This window comes from Siniperca chuatsi, linkage group LG14 (genome assembly GCF_020085105.1).
Source record: "Siniperca chuatsi isolate FFG_IHB_CAS linkage group LG14, ASM2008510v1, whole genome shotgun sequence".
NCBI lineage: Eukaryota > Metazoa > Chordata > Actinopteri > Centrarchiformes > Sinipercidae > Siniperca > Siniperca chuatsi.
This window is the reverse complement of record NC_058055.1, coordinates 28,131,055-28,145,416: the sequence shown is the minus strand read 5'-3', so window position 1 is coordinate 28,145,416 and position 14,362 is coordinate 28,131,055. Positions and strand designations below refer to the sequence as shown.

General features: G+C 44.3%; 2 protein-coding genes across 3 annotated transcripts; both read left to right on the top strand.

Annotated features, from left to right (window-relative positions):
- The first annotated feature begins 2,986 nt into the window (after window positions 1-2,986).
- Window positions 2,987-5,635, top strand: LOC122887751 (olfactory receptor 52N5-like). The gene is made up of 2 exons (XM_044221239.1): window positions 2,987-3,026; window positions 4,567-5,635. The coding sequence occupies exon 2, from the start codon at window positions 4,589-4,591 to the stop codon at window positions 5,537-5,539; it is 951 nt and encodes a 316-aa protein (XP_044077174.1). The 5' UTR covers window positions 2,987-3,026; window positions 4,567-4,588; the 3' UTR covers window positions 5,540-5,635.
- Window positions 5,636-11,511: 5,876 nt separating this feature from the next.
- Window positions 11,512-14,026, top strand: LOC122887750 (olfactory receptor 52N5-like). 2 transcript variants are annotated; one of them, XM_044221236.1, is made up of 2 exons: window positions 11,512-11,528; window positions 12,893-14,026. In XM_044221236.1, the coding sequence occupies exon 2, from the start codon at window positions 12,915-12,917 to the stop codon at window positions 13,863-13,865; it is 951 nt and encodes a 316-aa protein (XP_044077171.1). In that variant the 5' UTR covers window positions 11,512-11,528; window positions 12,893-12,914; the 3' UTR covers window positions 13,866-14,026. The 2 variants fall into 2 exon arrangements, with proteins under 2 accessions (XP_044077171.1, XP_044077172.1); XM_044221237.1 differs by lacking the exon at window positions 11,512-11,528 and adding an exon at window positions 11,753-11,771.
- Window positions 14,027-14,362: the final 336 nt, after the last annotated feature.

Sequence of the window (14,362 nt, the reverse complement as noted above, 5' to 3'; positions counted from 1 at the left end):
CAGTGCGTTGGTGAGCCCAAATGGCATGACCAGGTATTCAAAGTGACCTAGGGGCGTGTTGAAAGCGGTCTTCCATTCGTCCCCTTCCCGTATCCGGACCAGGTGATAGGCGGTGCGGAGGTCCAGTTTAGTGAAAATGGTGGCCCCGTGCAGGGGTTCGAAGGCTGAGTTGATGAGAGGCAGAGGATACTTATTTTTCACGGTGATCTGGTTGAGTCCTGACTACCACAATTTGGTACACCAACGGTTAACAGTCGGCTGCAACTTAGTGAGAGAATAACATAAACCAAAAGGTGGAATTCTAGTGTGTCAACTTATGTAGGTTATGTAACTTACGTACGTAACTTAACGCAAAATACGTAAGCGTATCTTAAAATAACTTAACGTTGACTTTTTGTTATTGTATACCGGGGCTCAACCCAAAAGCACGACTAGCACAGCGAAGTGAAGTAGCAGGTTCCGTTTATTTTAGGAAACACAATGAGGACAGTACCCCCCTTCAACGGGAGCCTTCTGGCGACCCACCAGGTCTGTCGGGATGTAGCCGGTGGAAGTCCTTGATTAACTGGTTGTCAATTTTGAATGAACAGGGAATCCATAAGCATTCTTCTGAACCATATCCCTCCCAGTCCACAAGATACTTGAGGCCCCCGCCTTGGCGGCGCACATCCAGTAGCCATCAGACCATCTAGGCACGATGGTCGTCGATGATCCGGGCGGGTTTGAAGGGAGCCGGGCACAAAGGACTGGAAGACACTAGTTTAACCTGAGAGACATGGATTGTGGGGTGGATCCTCTTGTTACGAGGAAGCTTTAATTTAACTGCTGAGGGGTTGATGACTTCCACCACATATGGGCCAATGAACCGGGGAGCCAGTTTTCTGGACTCAGTCTTGAGTGGAAGATCTTTGGAGGATAACCAAACTTTCTGACCTGGTAAGTATTCAGGGGCTGGTGTCCAGTGGCGGTCTGCAATGCGCTGGTTGTTGGCGGCGGAACAGAGTAGGGCAGAACGGGTATCCCTCCAGATCTTGTGGCAGCGATGCAGTTGATGTTGCACTGAGGGGACCGCAATCTCAGTTTCCTGTGATGGAAACAGCGGGGGTTGATAACCTAGAGAGGCTTGAAACAGTGACATTCCTGTGGCTGTGCTAGTTAGTGTGTTGTGCGCGTACTCCACCCAGGTCAGATGGGAACTCGAGGATCTGGGGTTGGTAGCAGCCATACAGCGCAGGGCTGCCTCAAGATCTTGGTTAGCCCTCTCCGATTGGCCATTGGTCTGGGGATGAAAACCTGACGAGAGGCTTACTGTGGTGCGCAGAGCTAGACAGAAAGCCTTCCAGACTTGAGAGATGAACTGGGGCCCTTGGTCCGAGACGATGTCGAGAGGTATCCCACGCAGGCGGAAAACCTGGTCGACCATGATAACGTCGTTCACCAGTGCCTGGAAGCCGGCAGGAGCGTTGGTTAAGCCGAATGGCATCACCCGGTATTCAAAGTGGCCCACGGGTGTGTTGAATGCCGTTTTCCACTCATCCCCCTCACAGATCCTGGCCAGGTGGTAGGCGTTTCTGAGGTCGAGCTTCGTGAAGATGGTGGCTCCCTCTAGTGATTCAAACGCTGCATTTAGCAGGGGAAGGGGATACTTGTTCCTCACCGTAATGCTGTTTAAGCCCCTATAATTGATGCAGGAGTGGAGAGACTTGTCCTTCTTGGTGACGAAGAAAAAAACGGCGCTGACTGGGGAGGATGAGGAGCAGATGATGCCTGCTGCCAGGGACTCACGAATATATTTTTACATGGATGCCCTTTCTGGGTTATGTAGCTGTAGGGGAGAGTAGCACCTGAAAGCAGATCAATGGTGCCATCATAGGGCCGATGAGATGGTAAGGATAGGGCCAAATCCTTCCTGAAAACCTTGCTCAGATTATGATAGACTTCAGGAATGGAAGTCAGGTCTGGAGGTTCTGAGGCTGGAGTGTTGGATCCATCTGCCGGTGGAATCGCCAATTGCAGGCAGGTTACCAGGCAGAAGGAACTCTATCTGATGATTTTACCGGCTGAACAGTCGATGTGTGGGTTGTGAAGGCTCAGCCAAGTGTGGCCTAAAACCAGTGGAGAATCAGGGGATGGAATGATGTTAAACCAGATGGTTTCCCGATGATTTCCGGACAGAACTAGAGTGACTGGTATAGTATGGTGAGTCACTCGGGCTAAGAGCATACCATACAGGGCATTCGCGATGAAAGGTCTCTCCAGGGGTTTCAATGGGATCTTGTGCCAGGCCGCCGTCTCCTGGTCCAGGAAGCTGTCATCAGCGACTGAGTCGATAAGAGCTGGCAGTGAAAATGATTGGTTCTGGTGACAGATGGTGGCCGGCAATTGCATGAATAGAATGGAGCATTTGTTAATGTTATTAGAAACACTTTTTTCTACGATGACAAGTAAAAATGTCTTGGTAAAACAGACTGTGATAATACATTTATATGCCAGCAGGGCTGAAAATAGCTAAATCACCCATGTTTTCTGCCCACCAGTCAGTGGCAGACTCAGGCTATCTGAGGGGCAGGGGCAAAAAAATAAAAAGGGCACCAGCTGCATGAGGTGGGGCACCAGGGTACAGAAAGTCCTGATGCATTTATGGTGAAACAGTTGTTTTATTACGTGACTCAGATTAAAAGTATAACTACTACACCTCTGTAAAACAACCACACAGGTAACTATTAACTATTTAATCATTTAGAAGCGCCAACTTGTTTTCTTGCATGTAGGGCAGCCTGTATGCACTGCATCATGTTTTCTCCACTGGAAGGGCGCCCTAGAGGGTACTTTATCATGTTTCATCTACCACAGGGGCATCCAAACCACCAAAAGGAAACATAGTGTTGTGACAGCAGTTGTTGCCTGGTAAGAAACTGGTAAGAGTTCAGTGACGCAACAAACTCTCAAATACCGGTTGCCATCATTCAGCTTATAACAGATGTCAGCCCACCTCAGGTAAGTGGAGGGGGTTCATGTCAGCAGAGGTAAGCATGAGACACACAGTCTATAAATGATATTGTTTGTTTACTGAATAATGCCAATCATGTTTTTTTCATTTATGAAATATTGCAAAAATACTCTCTTTTGTGTTCTAAAGACAGAGACATACTTTTATCTTCTCCAGCCTCAATTACTGCAACAGCGTTTTTACTTAAAGGAAAATCTATTGCCAGGCTACAGAACTCAGTGACCACATCACACCTGATTTAGCCTATGTTTTTATTACTATGCACAGTATATCCTGTGTTTCGTTTTTGTTTTAACATTTGTTGTTTTAAGACACAAAATGAAATCTTAAATACATGAAAAGAACTGATGAACAAATTAATTGCATTTTGAAGGCAAATTGGAATAAAATGAAAATTGAAAAGGAATGAAACCAGGAATATAGCATTCAGTAAAGTAATTATATATTATATTTATATTCAGTCAACTGTTTCCTGATGTGTGAGCTGTGTTTCCAGCAGCCTGTTAAACAACCACCACAAAACTATACAAGTGAATACTAAGCTACACACCTGTTATTGAACCATGTGTCATTTAAGTTGTGTATGCAGATTTTCATTCTCAAACCATAGCATCCTTATGTGAACGCTTGCTAAATGCATAAACTTTTTATTGTTTGTTTTTCCATTGTTTTATGTGTCAGTTTGGTTATGTATGAAATGACAATAAAATATTGAGTGTTTGGTTTGAATGGAAGCCTGTAGACACATGACTGAACTGCTGTAGAGAAACCAGAGCTATGCTGTTCTAAAATATGTCTGAATTATTTGGTTTTCACATCACTTCACTAAGTCTTATATGTCAGGGAGACAAATATACTTATTGTTGTCTGTTGCTGATTGACTGATATTGTATCTAGCCTATGACATTAAATCATGACCTAATTTAAATTCAAACTTCTTTTTGTCTGCCACATTTTGAAACAGCCATTTTTCAGGGTTATACTTTGGAAGTTTTGTTGTCAAATGAGGCATTATTTAAAGTTTTGCAGTAATTATCTTTTTTTTTTGTATTACTTTGTTTTAAAAAAAATGTTGTTTAATCATGTGTTGTACATCATGTGCACACAAATGCCAAAACAAGTTTCAGTTTGGTTTAATTATTTAATTATTTGTGATTTTTGTAAGTCTTGCGTCTCCACAGTAGGCCTTTAACGGTAGTATTCTTATAGTACATACACTATGTCCTGTTTGAATAATTCAATCGTCATATCATTTAACCAAGTTCCAGATTTCACAGGCAAACAACCATATTGTTGTCTATTGTTACTAAGTTTTCATTTCTCCAGAAATATATTTTAATATGCTCAATTTGTGCATATTGATAATATTTTCCACTTTTATTTCTTGCATTGAATGCTATCCTACTTTTTAGGTGGTACTGCTGACCTGTTTGAGAAGCCACTTCTTCCACTGTTTGTGTAGATTACTGTATCTACCTAGTTATTATTATCTTCAAAAACATCTTTTTGATATTAAACGCCATATAAATGATTTTTTGCTCTCCCATCCTCACTAGGCTTAAAATAACCCTCTGCACTATGGAGAACCAGACTTTAAGTATAGACATTCTACAGCTGGAGGGGTTAAAGGTCAGCCCCCAGTCCTCCATTCCCGCCTTCATCCTCCTCCTCCTCATCTACATCTTCATCATGGTGTCCAACATCGGCCTGGTAGTCCTGATCACCATGGAGAGGAGCCTCCACCAGCCCATGTATCTGCTCTTCTGCAACATGAGCATTAATGATGTTTTTGGGGCCACGACCATCATTCCTCGCTTGCTGGGTGACGTTTTTACTCCAGTCACAGAGCGCTACATCCATTATTATGAGTGTGTGATTCAGGCCTTCTGTGCTCATTTTCATTTAGGCGTCTCTCACACTGTGCTCATGATCATGTCCTTTGACCGCTACGTGGCCATCTGCAACCCCCTGCGTTACGCCACCATCATGACCAGCAGGATGGTGGTGACGCTGTCGGTGTCGGCCTGGATGGTGATTTTATTGATGGTGTTGATCCTCGTGGGCCTCAGCGTTCGCCTGTCACGCTGCAGGGCAGTTATTTTCAACCCATTCTGCGACAACGCCTCCTTGTTCAAGCTGTCCTGTGAAAGTATCCTCATCAATAACATCTACGGCCTCGGCTACACGGCAGTCATGCTGGGCTCCTCCATCGGCAGCGTCACTCTCACCTACCTGAAAATTGCTGCAGTGTGTGTGCTCAGTAAAAACAAGGTGCTGAACAGCCGGGCGCTGCAGACCTGTGCCACCCACCTGGCTGTGTACATCATCATGCTTTTGTCTGGTTTCATCCCTATCATCCTCCATCGTTTCCAGGACTTTTCAGATGAAAGGAAGCTAGCATCCATCTTGTTCCATGTGGTCCCTCCTACTATGAACGCTGTTATCTATGGACTGCAAATCAAAGCGGTCAGAGAAAAAATAGTCATCATGTTTACTAGGAATTCAATGACTGTGACAGAGGTGAAATGACTCAATGCTGAATTAAACGTAAATAATTGTTAATAAAATAGGTGCACTTATTGAAATGTTCAGTCATGCAATTAAAAAACATTCTCTCTCACTTGCTATGGCATGCTGAAATGTATTTTTTACTTTTCAAATTAATTTCACTTATCTACACACCCATTCAGTAATTATTTGATGGTATAAATTAAAAATGTTTACACAATTAATTAAGAGTTTGACTTGTTTCAAAACTGATTTTAATTGGTAATACTGTCGCGATAGTGCAAGCAGGGTAATCGGGAACACAAGGAATTGGACCCACATACAGACTCAGAGGCAGAGCTGGTGCAGTACAATGATTTATTTATAAAATCAAAAGGTACAAAAGGCTTACAGAGAAGAAACCCTAGGGCAATGGCTGGAACGCTTGACACATGGACAAAGATGAACTGGCACTGAGACAAGGGAACACACAGACTAAATACACTAGGGAAGGATAATGAGGGACAGGTAAAAAACTAATCAGGACGGGGCTAATCTCTATAAACAGATATCTGCATATCAATGCAAAATCTGTAGGCAAGGGACAGGATTTTGGTATTGGAATCATTCTGGTTTCTGTTTGTAGTCTGTTTGTAGTCCGAGTAGTATTGACCAATCACGTTTCAGTGGGTTTTGGTTGCCTGCAGGTAAACAGTTCGTGTGGAGAGCAAAAGAGTCGGAACTCATTGGCCAAATTGTTATCTCAGAACCCATCGGCTATCATCTCACGACGATTTAACTTTTTATCAGTCTCGGAACCCGAGAGATGAGCTTTTTATTAGCATTTAAAAAATAGATCTGCATCCAAATCGCCATCAGACGATAGCTATTGGTTTCCGAGATTGCTAATCGGATTGTAAACAATGACAGGCGCATGGAAGAGGACGTCTTGGTCCGGGTATCCGTTATCCGGATACACTGGAAGCCCTGAAACATTGGCCATCGCCTCAAGGCTAAATCGTTGTCAGACACTAGCCGATGGGTTCCGAGACTGGGGCAGGGGCAGACAATGCAAATAAAATAAAACTGAAGAAACTAGCAAGAGACAGCTAGATTTGAAAATATCCAACTGAAAAAATCAGCTGGATACCCCCGTTTAGGCCTCCTTCCGAAGCCCCTCCCCAAAAATACATTTGCATGCACAATGAGTACACGGACAGAGTGCACGCAGGTAGGCCAGGAATAATTTGATGTGCTTATTACTGGCCTGCGACAGCCACAGATACTGGATTTTTTGCATTTTTTTCCAGAGTATTTGACTCATTGATTGCTGTCGGGATGTGAAGAGCATAGGCCTTGCCTACTGAGATTAACTCAGTAAGTCCAATGCGTACTCTCAGATAAATATACGTCAATATTTTAACAGTATCATGATCCATGGGAAATGTTCGACAACTAAATCTAGCTAGAAGTGTAGCAATGCAGTGTGTTACTCTCAAATGCAAGCCATGCCTTCTCACCTCCCTAGATGCTAACCAGTTTACCAATGCACAAGAGTTATTAGCTTCAATTATGGTATAAAGAAAAGTGAAGCTGTAATAAAAACCACATGTTTTTATAAAAATATCTGATAATATTTAGGAGGAGTTATCTGCAGAAATGGAATATAATATTTATAAGTATGTTTTCATTAGTATATAATCACCTGAAGATAAGAATCGATGTGTTTTTATTACCCTAGAATAAGTCCTTTATATCTACAGAGGGAGCGGGTCCCCTTCGACGGAGGCTGCCATGTTGCACCGCCATGTTTCCACAGTAGCCCAGAACGGACAAACCAAACACTCTAGATGTTACGGACAGAAGGACAGGAGACACCGAGGTGGAGACAGATGTAGTTTTTATTGAACACAGCAATAAGCACACAGTAAGCTGGTAAGTGATTGGTGATGGAGCAGTCTAGAACAACAAGTGGAGTACTGATACCGTCCTTTGTAGAATGGGGTTGGAAATTGGGAACCGGAGACACACACACTGGAGACAGGTAAACTCACGACTGAATGACAGAACACTGGAGTGGAAGCGCAGACTGGCATAGGAAAGGGAAGGAATCCAAAAGTCGTCTTTCATCGATGGGGAGAGTCCTTAATATTAACGAGACCGGACAACTGGCTGGGGTGAGTAGTGTGCCTTTACACTAGTGTTGATGAGGTACTGATGGGGAGCAGGTGTGTGTGATGTTGGGTCAAGGATGTCGTGTCTGGGTACCCACTAGCCCTCTTCTGGACAGGTATTCTAGTAGACCTCCACGACACCGGGAGTCCACAATCTCGTTCACCCGGTACGCCGCTCCGTCCTCCAGGATGAGAGGAAGGGGGGGTTCCGCTGCAGCACCAGGCTCTGTGGAAACAGGAACAGAAGGGTGGTGAGGTTTGAGGAGTGAAACATGGAAAGTAGGGTAATTCTGTACTGTGGTGGCAGTTGGAGCTAATAAGTGACTGGGTTGATTTGCTTGGTTGATGGTGAAGGGTCCAGTGAATCTGGGACTGAGCTTTTTGCAGAGCAGACACATCCTGATGTCCCAGGTAGACAGCCAGACCTTCTGACCAGGTTGATAGACAGGAGCAGTGGAGCATATCAGGTCGGCCAGCAGTCTGCACCTGCAAAGTGCTCGTTGCAGCTAATGATGAGCTGCGTCCCAGACCCTCTCGCTCTCTCGGAACCAGTAGTCTAGCACTGGAACCTCTAAGGGTTCTCCCGACCACGGGAAGAGAGGGGGTTGGTAACCAAGTAAGCACTGGAAGGGAGTGAGTCCAGTGGTAGGTTGGCGGAGGGAATTCTGGCCGTACACGGCCCAACCCAGGAACTGGTTCCAAGAGTCCTGGTGGCCATGGCAGAAGGTATGTAGGAAGCAGCCAATCTCCTGTATCTTCCTCTCTGTCTGCCCGTTCGACTGCGGGTGGTATCCGTAAGAGAGGCTGATGGTCACGCCTAGGGAGAAGAAAGCCTTCCACACTCTGGAGATGAACTGGGGCACCTGGTCTGACACGATGTCCTCTGGAATGCCATAATACCGGAAGATGTGGTTGAACATGAGTTTGCCGGTTTCCATGGCAGTGGGTAGTGGGCAGGGCGGAATATCCATAGACAGTTTTTCTCGCAGACTCTCTATGGATGTGGTGCAGACAGGAAGTGTCTTGGGGTGAGGAGTAGATGGTTGGTGTAAGCGAGGGAAACAGTCTGGGAAACAGGAGTTGCCCCACTTCAGCACCACCAGTGGTCCAGGAGATGATGGGGTTATGTTGTTCCAACCATGGGCGCCCTAAGATCACCTCAGCAGTGGAACCCTCCAGAACCAGAAGATGTTGCTGTTCTTCATGCAAAAGGCCTACCTGGATGTTAACAGGACCAGCACATACCTGGACTCGTGCGCGGCTGAGTGGTCTGCCTGTCACGGCGTGGATCTGGTAGACGGACAGCGTGGTGGTGGTTTTAAGGTTGAGCTGGCGGCAGAGGGCACCAGAGATGAAGTTACCGCCTGACCCGGAGTTAATGAGGGCATGTACTGGGATGGATACAGCGGGAGTAATGAATGTTATCACAGTGGAGAGGGGCTTCATATTCTTAAATGAGGGAAGGATGGCACTCACCATAGGCCGCAGAGGGCGGATGGGACAGGAAGTTATGGCATACCCAGCAGCTCCACAGTACAGACACAAGCCCCAGGACAGACACCTCTGCCGCTCAGTGAGGGTCAGTCTGTTATTCTCCAGCTGCATGGGTTCGTGGTCTGGTTCTGGAGGGCGGTGGATCTCAGGCTGGCGGAGGGATGGCGTGGATGTCGACTGGTCCTGGTGTTCTTCATAACACGCCTGCATATGGGTGGTGACTCTGATAGACAGTTGGATGAACCGTTCAAGGCCGATGGTATCCTCACATGTGGCAAGTTGCAGCCGTACCCTGGGATCCAATCCCTGACGGAAGGTGGTGATTAGGGACTGCTCGTTCCACCCACTGGCAGCCGCGAGTGTCCGGAATTCCAGGGCATAGTCGTTTATCGATCTGGAACCCTGCTTTAGGTGGTAGAGGCATTCTCCTGCAGAAGAATCTCCAGCTGGTCTTCCGAACACCTCTTTGAAGTGGGAGATAAAGTTGGTTAGGGACTGAGTTACAGGTCCATTCTGTGCCCATATTGTCTCAGCCCATTGTAGAACACGTCCGTTGAGCTGTGAAATGACGAAAGCCACCTTGGAACGATCGTCAGGGTACAGGTGCAGCTGCATCTCCATGACCAGCGAACACTGAAGGATGAAACAGTTGCAGTCCTCTGCCGAGCCAGAGAAGGGCGCTGGTTCGGCCATGGGACTGGCGTACACCAGAGGTGGCGGAGTGACGGCGGCGGATGCAGAAGAGATGGCTGGTGTGGAGGCAGGTGGTGTGTCGGAGAGCCCACGGCGAAGGAGATCCACCAGCTCGTGGAAGAGATGAAGTTACCGCCTGACCCGGCATTGCAGGTGATCCCACACACCCATCACACAGCTTCTTCAGTCTGCTGCCATCAGGGAGGAGACTGCGGAGTCTCCAGGCCAGGACCAACAGACTGAAGGACAGCTTCATCCATCAGGCTGTCAGGAAGCTGAACTCGCTCCCAAACTTGCCCCCCCGTCCCTCTTCTGCCCCAGGCACCACTGAACTATGAACCCCCCCCCCCCCAGATCCCACATCCCCAGGACCTTCCACTGACATACGATGTCATGCACCAGTCACTTTGTGTAGCATTGGTCTGCTCACTACCTCATTCACCATGGAACTGACGCCATTCTACAACCTCAGTCAGTTTAATTAAAATAAGCTCTATCTTTTTATCTGCACTGTTTGTTCACTGGTTTGCACTTTATCTGCCATGTGCCTTGCGCTGCTTTTAGTCAACCTATTTCTATTGTATTTTATTTTTTATTATGTCTCTTTTTTTGTATTCCATTATTGTATAGTTTTAGCTTATATTTTATATTTGATCTAGATTTTAGGCTCTACTGTTAGTGTTATCTGTATGCACCGGGGGTCTGAGAGTAACGCAATTTCGATTCTCTGTATGTATGTAATGTACGTGTGGAAGAATTGACAATAAAGCAGACTTGACTTGACTTGACTTGACTTGGAATGGGTCCATGGTACTCATGCTGGCCGTCCTACACAGCACACAGTAAGCTGGTAAGTGATGGGTGATGGAGCAGTCTAGAATAACGAGTGGAGTACTGATAACATCCTTTGTGGAATGGGGTTGGAGATTGGGAAGATACATACACTGAAGACAGGTAAACTCATGACTGGATGACGGAACACTGGAGTGGATGCGCACACTTGGCGTAGGAAAGCGTATTGCCGTATTTCCATCATGTTTTCCACATGGTTTTCCATCATTTCAGATTTGACTGGAGCTCTTTTAATGACGTCAACTCGTTAGGTCCTCTGTCTGTAATAATACATTTAAATGCCAGGAGGGCTGAAAATAGCTAAATCACCCATGTTTTCTGCCCACCAGTCAGTGGCAGACTCAGGCTGTCTGAGGGGCAGGGGCAGAAAAATACAAAGGGCACCAGCAGCATGTGGTTGGGGCACCAGGGTGCCGAAAGTTCTGATGCATTTATGGTGAAACAGTTGTTTTATAACGTGACTCAGATTTAAAGTGTAACTACTACACCTCTATAAAACAACCACACAGGGAACTATTAACTATTTATAGCGCGAAGAGGCCTACTAGTTTTCTCGCATGTCAGGCAGCCTGTATGCACTGCATCATGTTTTCTCCACTGGAAGGGCGCCCTAGAGGGTACTTTATCATGTTTCATCTACTACAGGGGCATCCAAACCACCAAAAGCAAACATAGTGTTGTGACAGCAGTTGTTGCCTGGTAAGAAACTGTTCAGAGTTCAGTGACGCAACAAAAACTCTAATACCGGGGGCCATCATTCAGCTTATAACAGATGTCAGCCCACCTTGGGTGAGTGGAGGGGGTTCATGTCAGCAGAGGTATGCATGAGACACACAAACTATAAATGATGTTTGTTAACTGAATAATGCCAATCATGTTTTTATTATTTATGAAATATTGCAAAAATACTCTCTTTTATGTTTTAAAGACAGAGACATACTTTTATCTTCTCCAGCCTCAATTACTGCAACAGCGTTTGTACTTAAAGGAAAATCTATTGCCAGGCTACAGAACTCAGTGACCACATCACACCTGCTTTAGCCTCTTTACACTGGCTCCCAGTATGTTTTAGAACTGATTCTAATATCTTACTTATATATTTTTATTTATATCTTAATTTTACTCTTGGTCAATTGATGTCTTTTGTTACCTAAAAGTTTCCCATTTGATTAGATTCTATATGAAACTTCATAATTTGATGATTTTAATTTGCTGCCTTGTGTGAAACACTTTCTAAATCAGGTTTTGAAAAGTGCTCTACAAATAGATTATTAATATGTTGTTATTACTATGTACAGTATATGCTGTGTTTTGTTTTAACACTTTTTGTTTTAAGACACAAAATGAAATCTTAAATGCATGAAAAGAACTGATGAACAAAATTAATTGCATTTTGAAGGCAAATTGGAATAAAATGAAAATTTAATGAATTATTTGTTTTTCACATCACTTCACTAAGTCTTATATGTCAGGGAGGCAAATATCCTCATTGTTGTCTGTTGCTGATTGACTGATATTGTATCTAGCCTATGACATTAAATCATGACTGAATTTAAATTCAAACTTCTTTTTGTCTGCCACATTTTGAAACAGCCGTTTTTCAGGGTTATACTTTGGAAGTTTTGTTGTCAAATGAGGCATTACTTAAAATTTTGCAGTAATTATAATTTTCTTTGATTTTTTTTAATTGTATGTCGTTTTTTTTAAATGTTGTTTAATTGTGTTGTAGATGATCTGCACACAAATGCCAAAACAAGATTCAGTTTGGTTTAATTATTTAATTATTTGTAATTTTTGTAAGTCTTGCGTCTCCACAATAGGCCTTTAAAGGTAGTATTCTTATAGTACATATAGTATGTCCTGTTTGAATAATTCAATCTTCATATCATTTAACCAAATTCTAGATTTCACAGGCAAACAACCATATTGTTGTCTATTGTTACTAAGTTTTCATATCTATCCTAATTTGCTCAATTTGTGCATATTGACAATATTTTCCACTTTTATTTCTTGCATTGAATGCTACCCTGCTTTTTAGGTGGTACTGCTGACCTGTTTGAGAAGCCACTTCTTCCACTGTTTGTGTAGATTACTGTATCCATCTAGTTATTATTGTCTTCATAAACATCTTTTTGATATTAAACACCATATAAATTATTTTTTGCTCTCCCATCCTCACTAGGCTTAAAATAACCCTCTGCACTATGGAGAACCAGACTTTAAGTATAGACATTCTACAGCTGGAGGGGTTAAAGGTCAGCCCCCAGTCCTCCATTCCCGCCTTCATCCTCCTCCTCCTCATCTACATCTTCATCATGGTGTCCAACATCGGCCTGGTAGTCCTGATCACCATGGAGAGGAGCCTCCACCAGCCCATGTATCTGCTCTTCTGCAACATGAGTATTAATGATGTTTTTGGGGCCACGACCATCATTCCTCAATTGTTGAGTGACATTTTTATTCCAAGCACAGACCGATACATTCATTATATCGACTGTGTCATTCAGGCCTTTTGTGCTCATCTCCATGCAAGCGCCTCTCACACTGTGCTCATGATCATGTCCTTCGACCGCTACGTGGCCATCTGCAACCCCCTGCGTTACGCCACCATCATGACCAGCAGGATGGTGGTGACGCTGTCGGTGTCGGCCTGGATGGTGGTTTTATTGATGGTGTCGATCCTCGTGGGCCTCAGTGTCCGCCTGTCACGCTGCAGGGCAGTTATTTTGAACCCGTTCTGCGACAACGCCTCCTTGTTCAAGCTGTCCTGTGAAAGTATCCTCATCAATAACATCTATGGCCTCGGCTACACGGCGGCCCTGCTGGGCTCCTCCATCGGCAGCGTCACTCTCACCTACCTGAAAATTGCTGCAGTGTGTGTGCTCAGTAAAAACAAGGTTCTGAACAGCAGGGCGCTGCAGACCTGTGCCACCCACCTGGCTGCGTACATCATCATGATTGTGTCTGGTTTCATCCCTATCATCCTCCATCGTTTCCAGGACTTTTCAGACGAAAGGAAGCTAGCATCCATCTTGTTCCATGTGGTCCCTCCTGCTATGAACGCTGTTATCTATGGACTGCAAATCAAAGCTGTCAGACAAAAAATAGTCATCATGTTTACTAGGAATACAATGGCTGTGACAGAGGTGAAATGACTCAATAGTTAATTAAATGTAAATAATTGTTAATAAAATAGTTGCACTTACTGAAATGTTCAGTCATGCAATTAAAAAAGATTCACTCACTCGCTATGGCATGCTGAAATGTATTTTTGTTACTTTTCAAATTAATTTCACTTATCTACACACCCATTCAGTAATTATTTGATAATATAAATTAAAAATATGTTTACACAATTAATTAAGAGTTTGACTTGTTTCACAACGGATTTTTACTGGTAATACTGTCACAATAGTGCAAGCAGGGTAATCAGGAACTTGACCCACATGCAGACTCAGAGGCAGAGCTGGTGCAGCACAATGATTTATTTACAAAATCAAAAGGTACAAAAGGCTTACAGAGAAGAAACACTAGGGCAATGGCTGGAACGCTTGACACATGGACAAAGATGAACTGGCACTGAGACAAGGGAACACACAGACTAAATACACTAGGGAAGGATAATGAGGGACAGGTAAAAAAACTAATCTGG

What these genes read in the sequence shown, in the direction of transcription:
- LOC122887750 (XM_044221236.1), top strand. Translation starts at nt 12,915, where the DNA reads ATGGAGAACCAGACTTTAAGTATAGACATTCTACAGCTGGAGGGGTTA.
- LOC122887751 (XM_044221239.1), top strand. Translation starts at nt 4,589, where the DNA reads ATGGAGAACCAGACTTTAAGTATAGACATTCTACAGCTGGAGGGGTTA.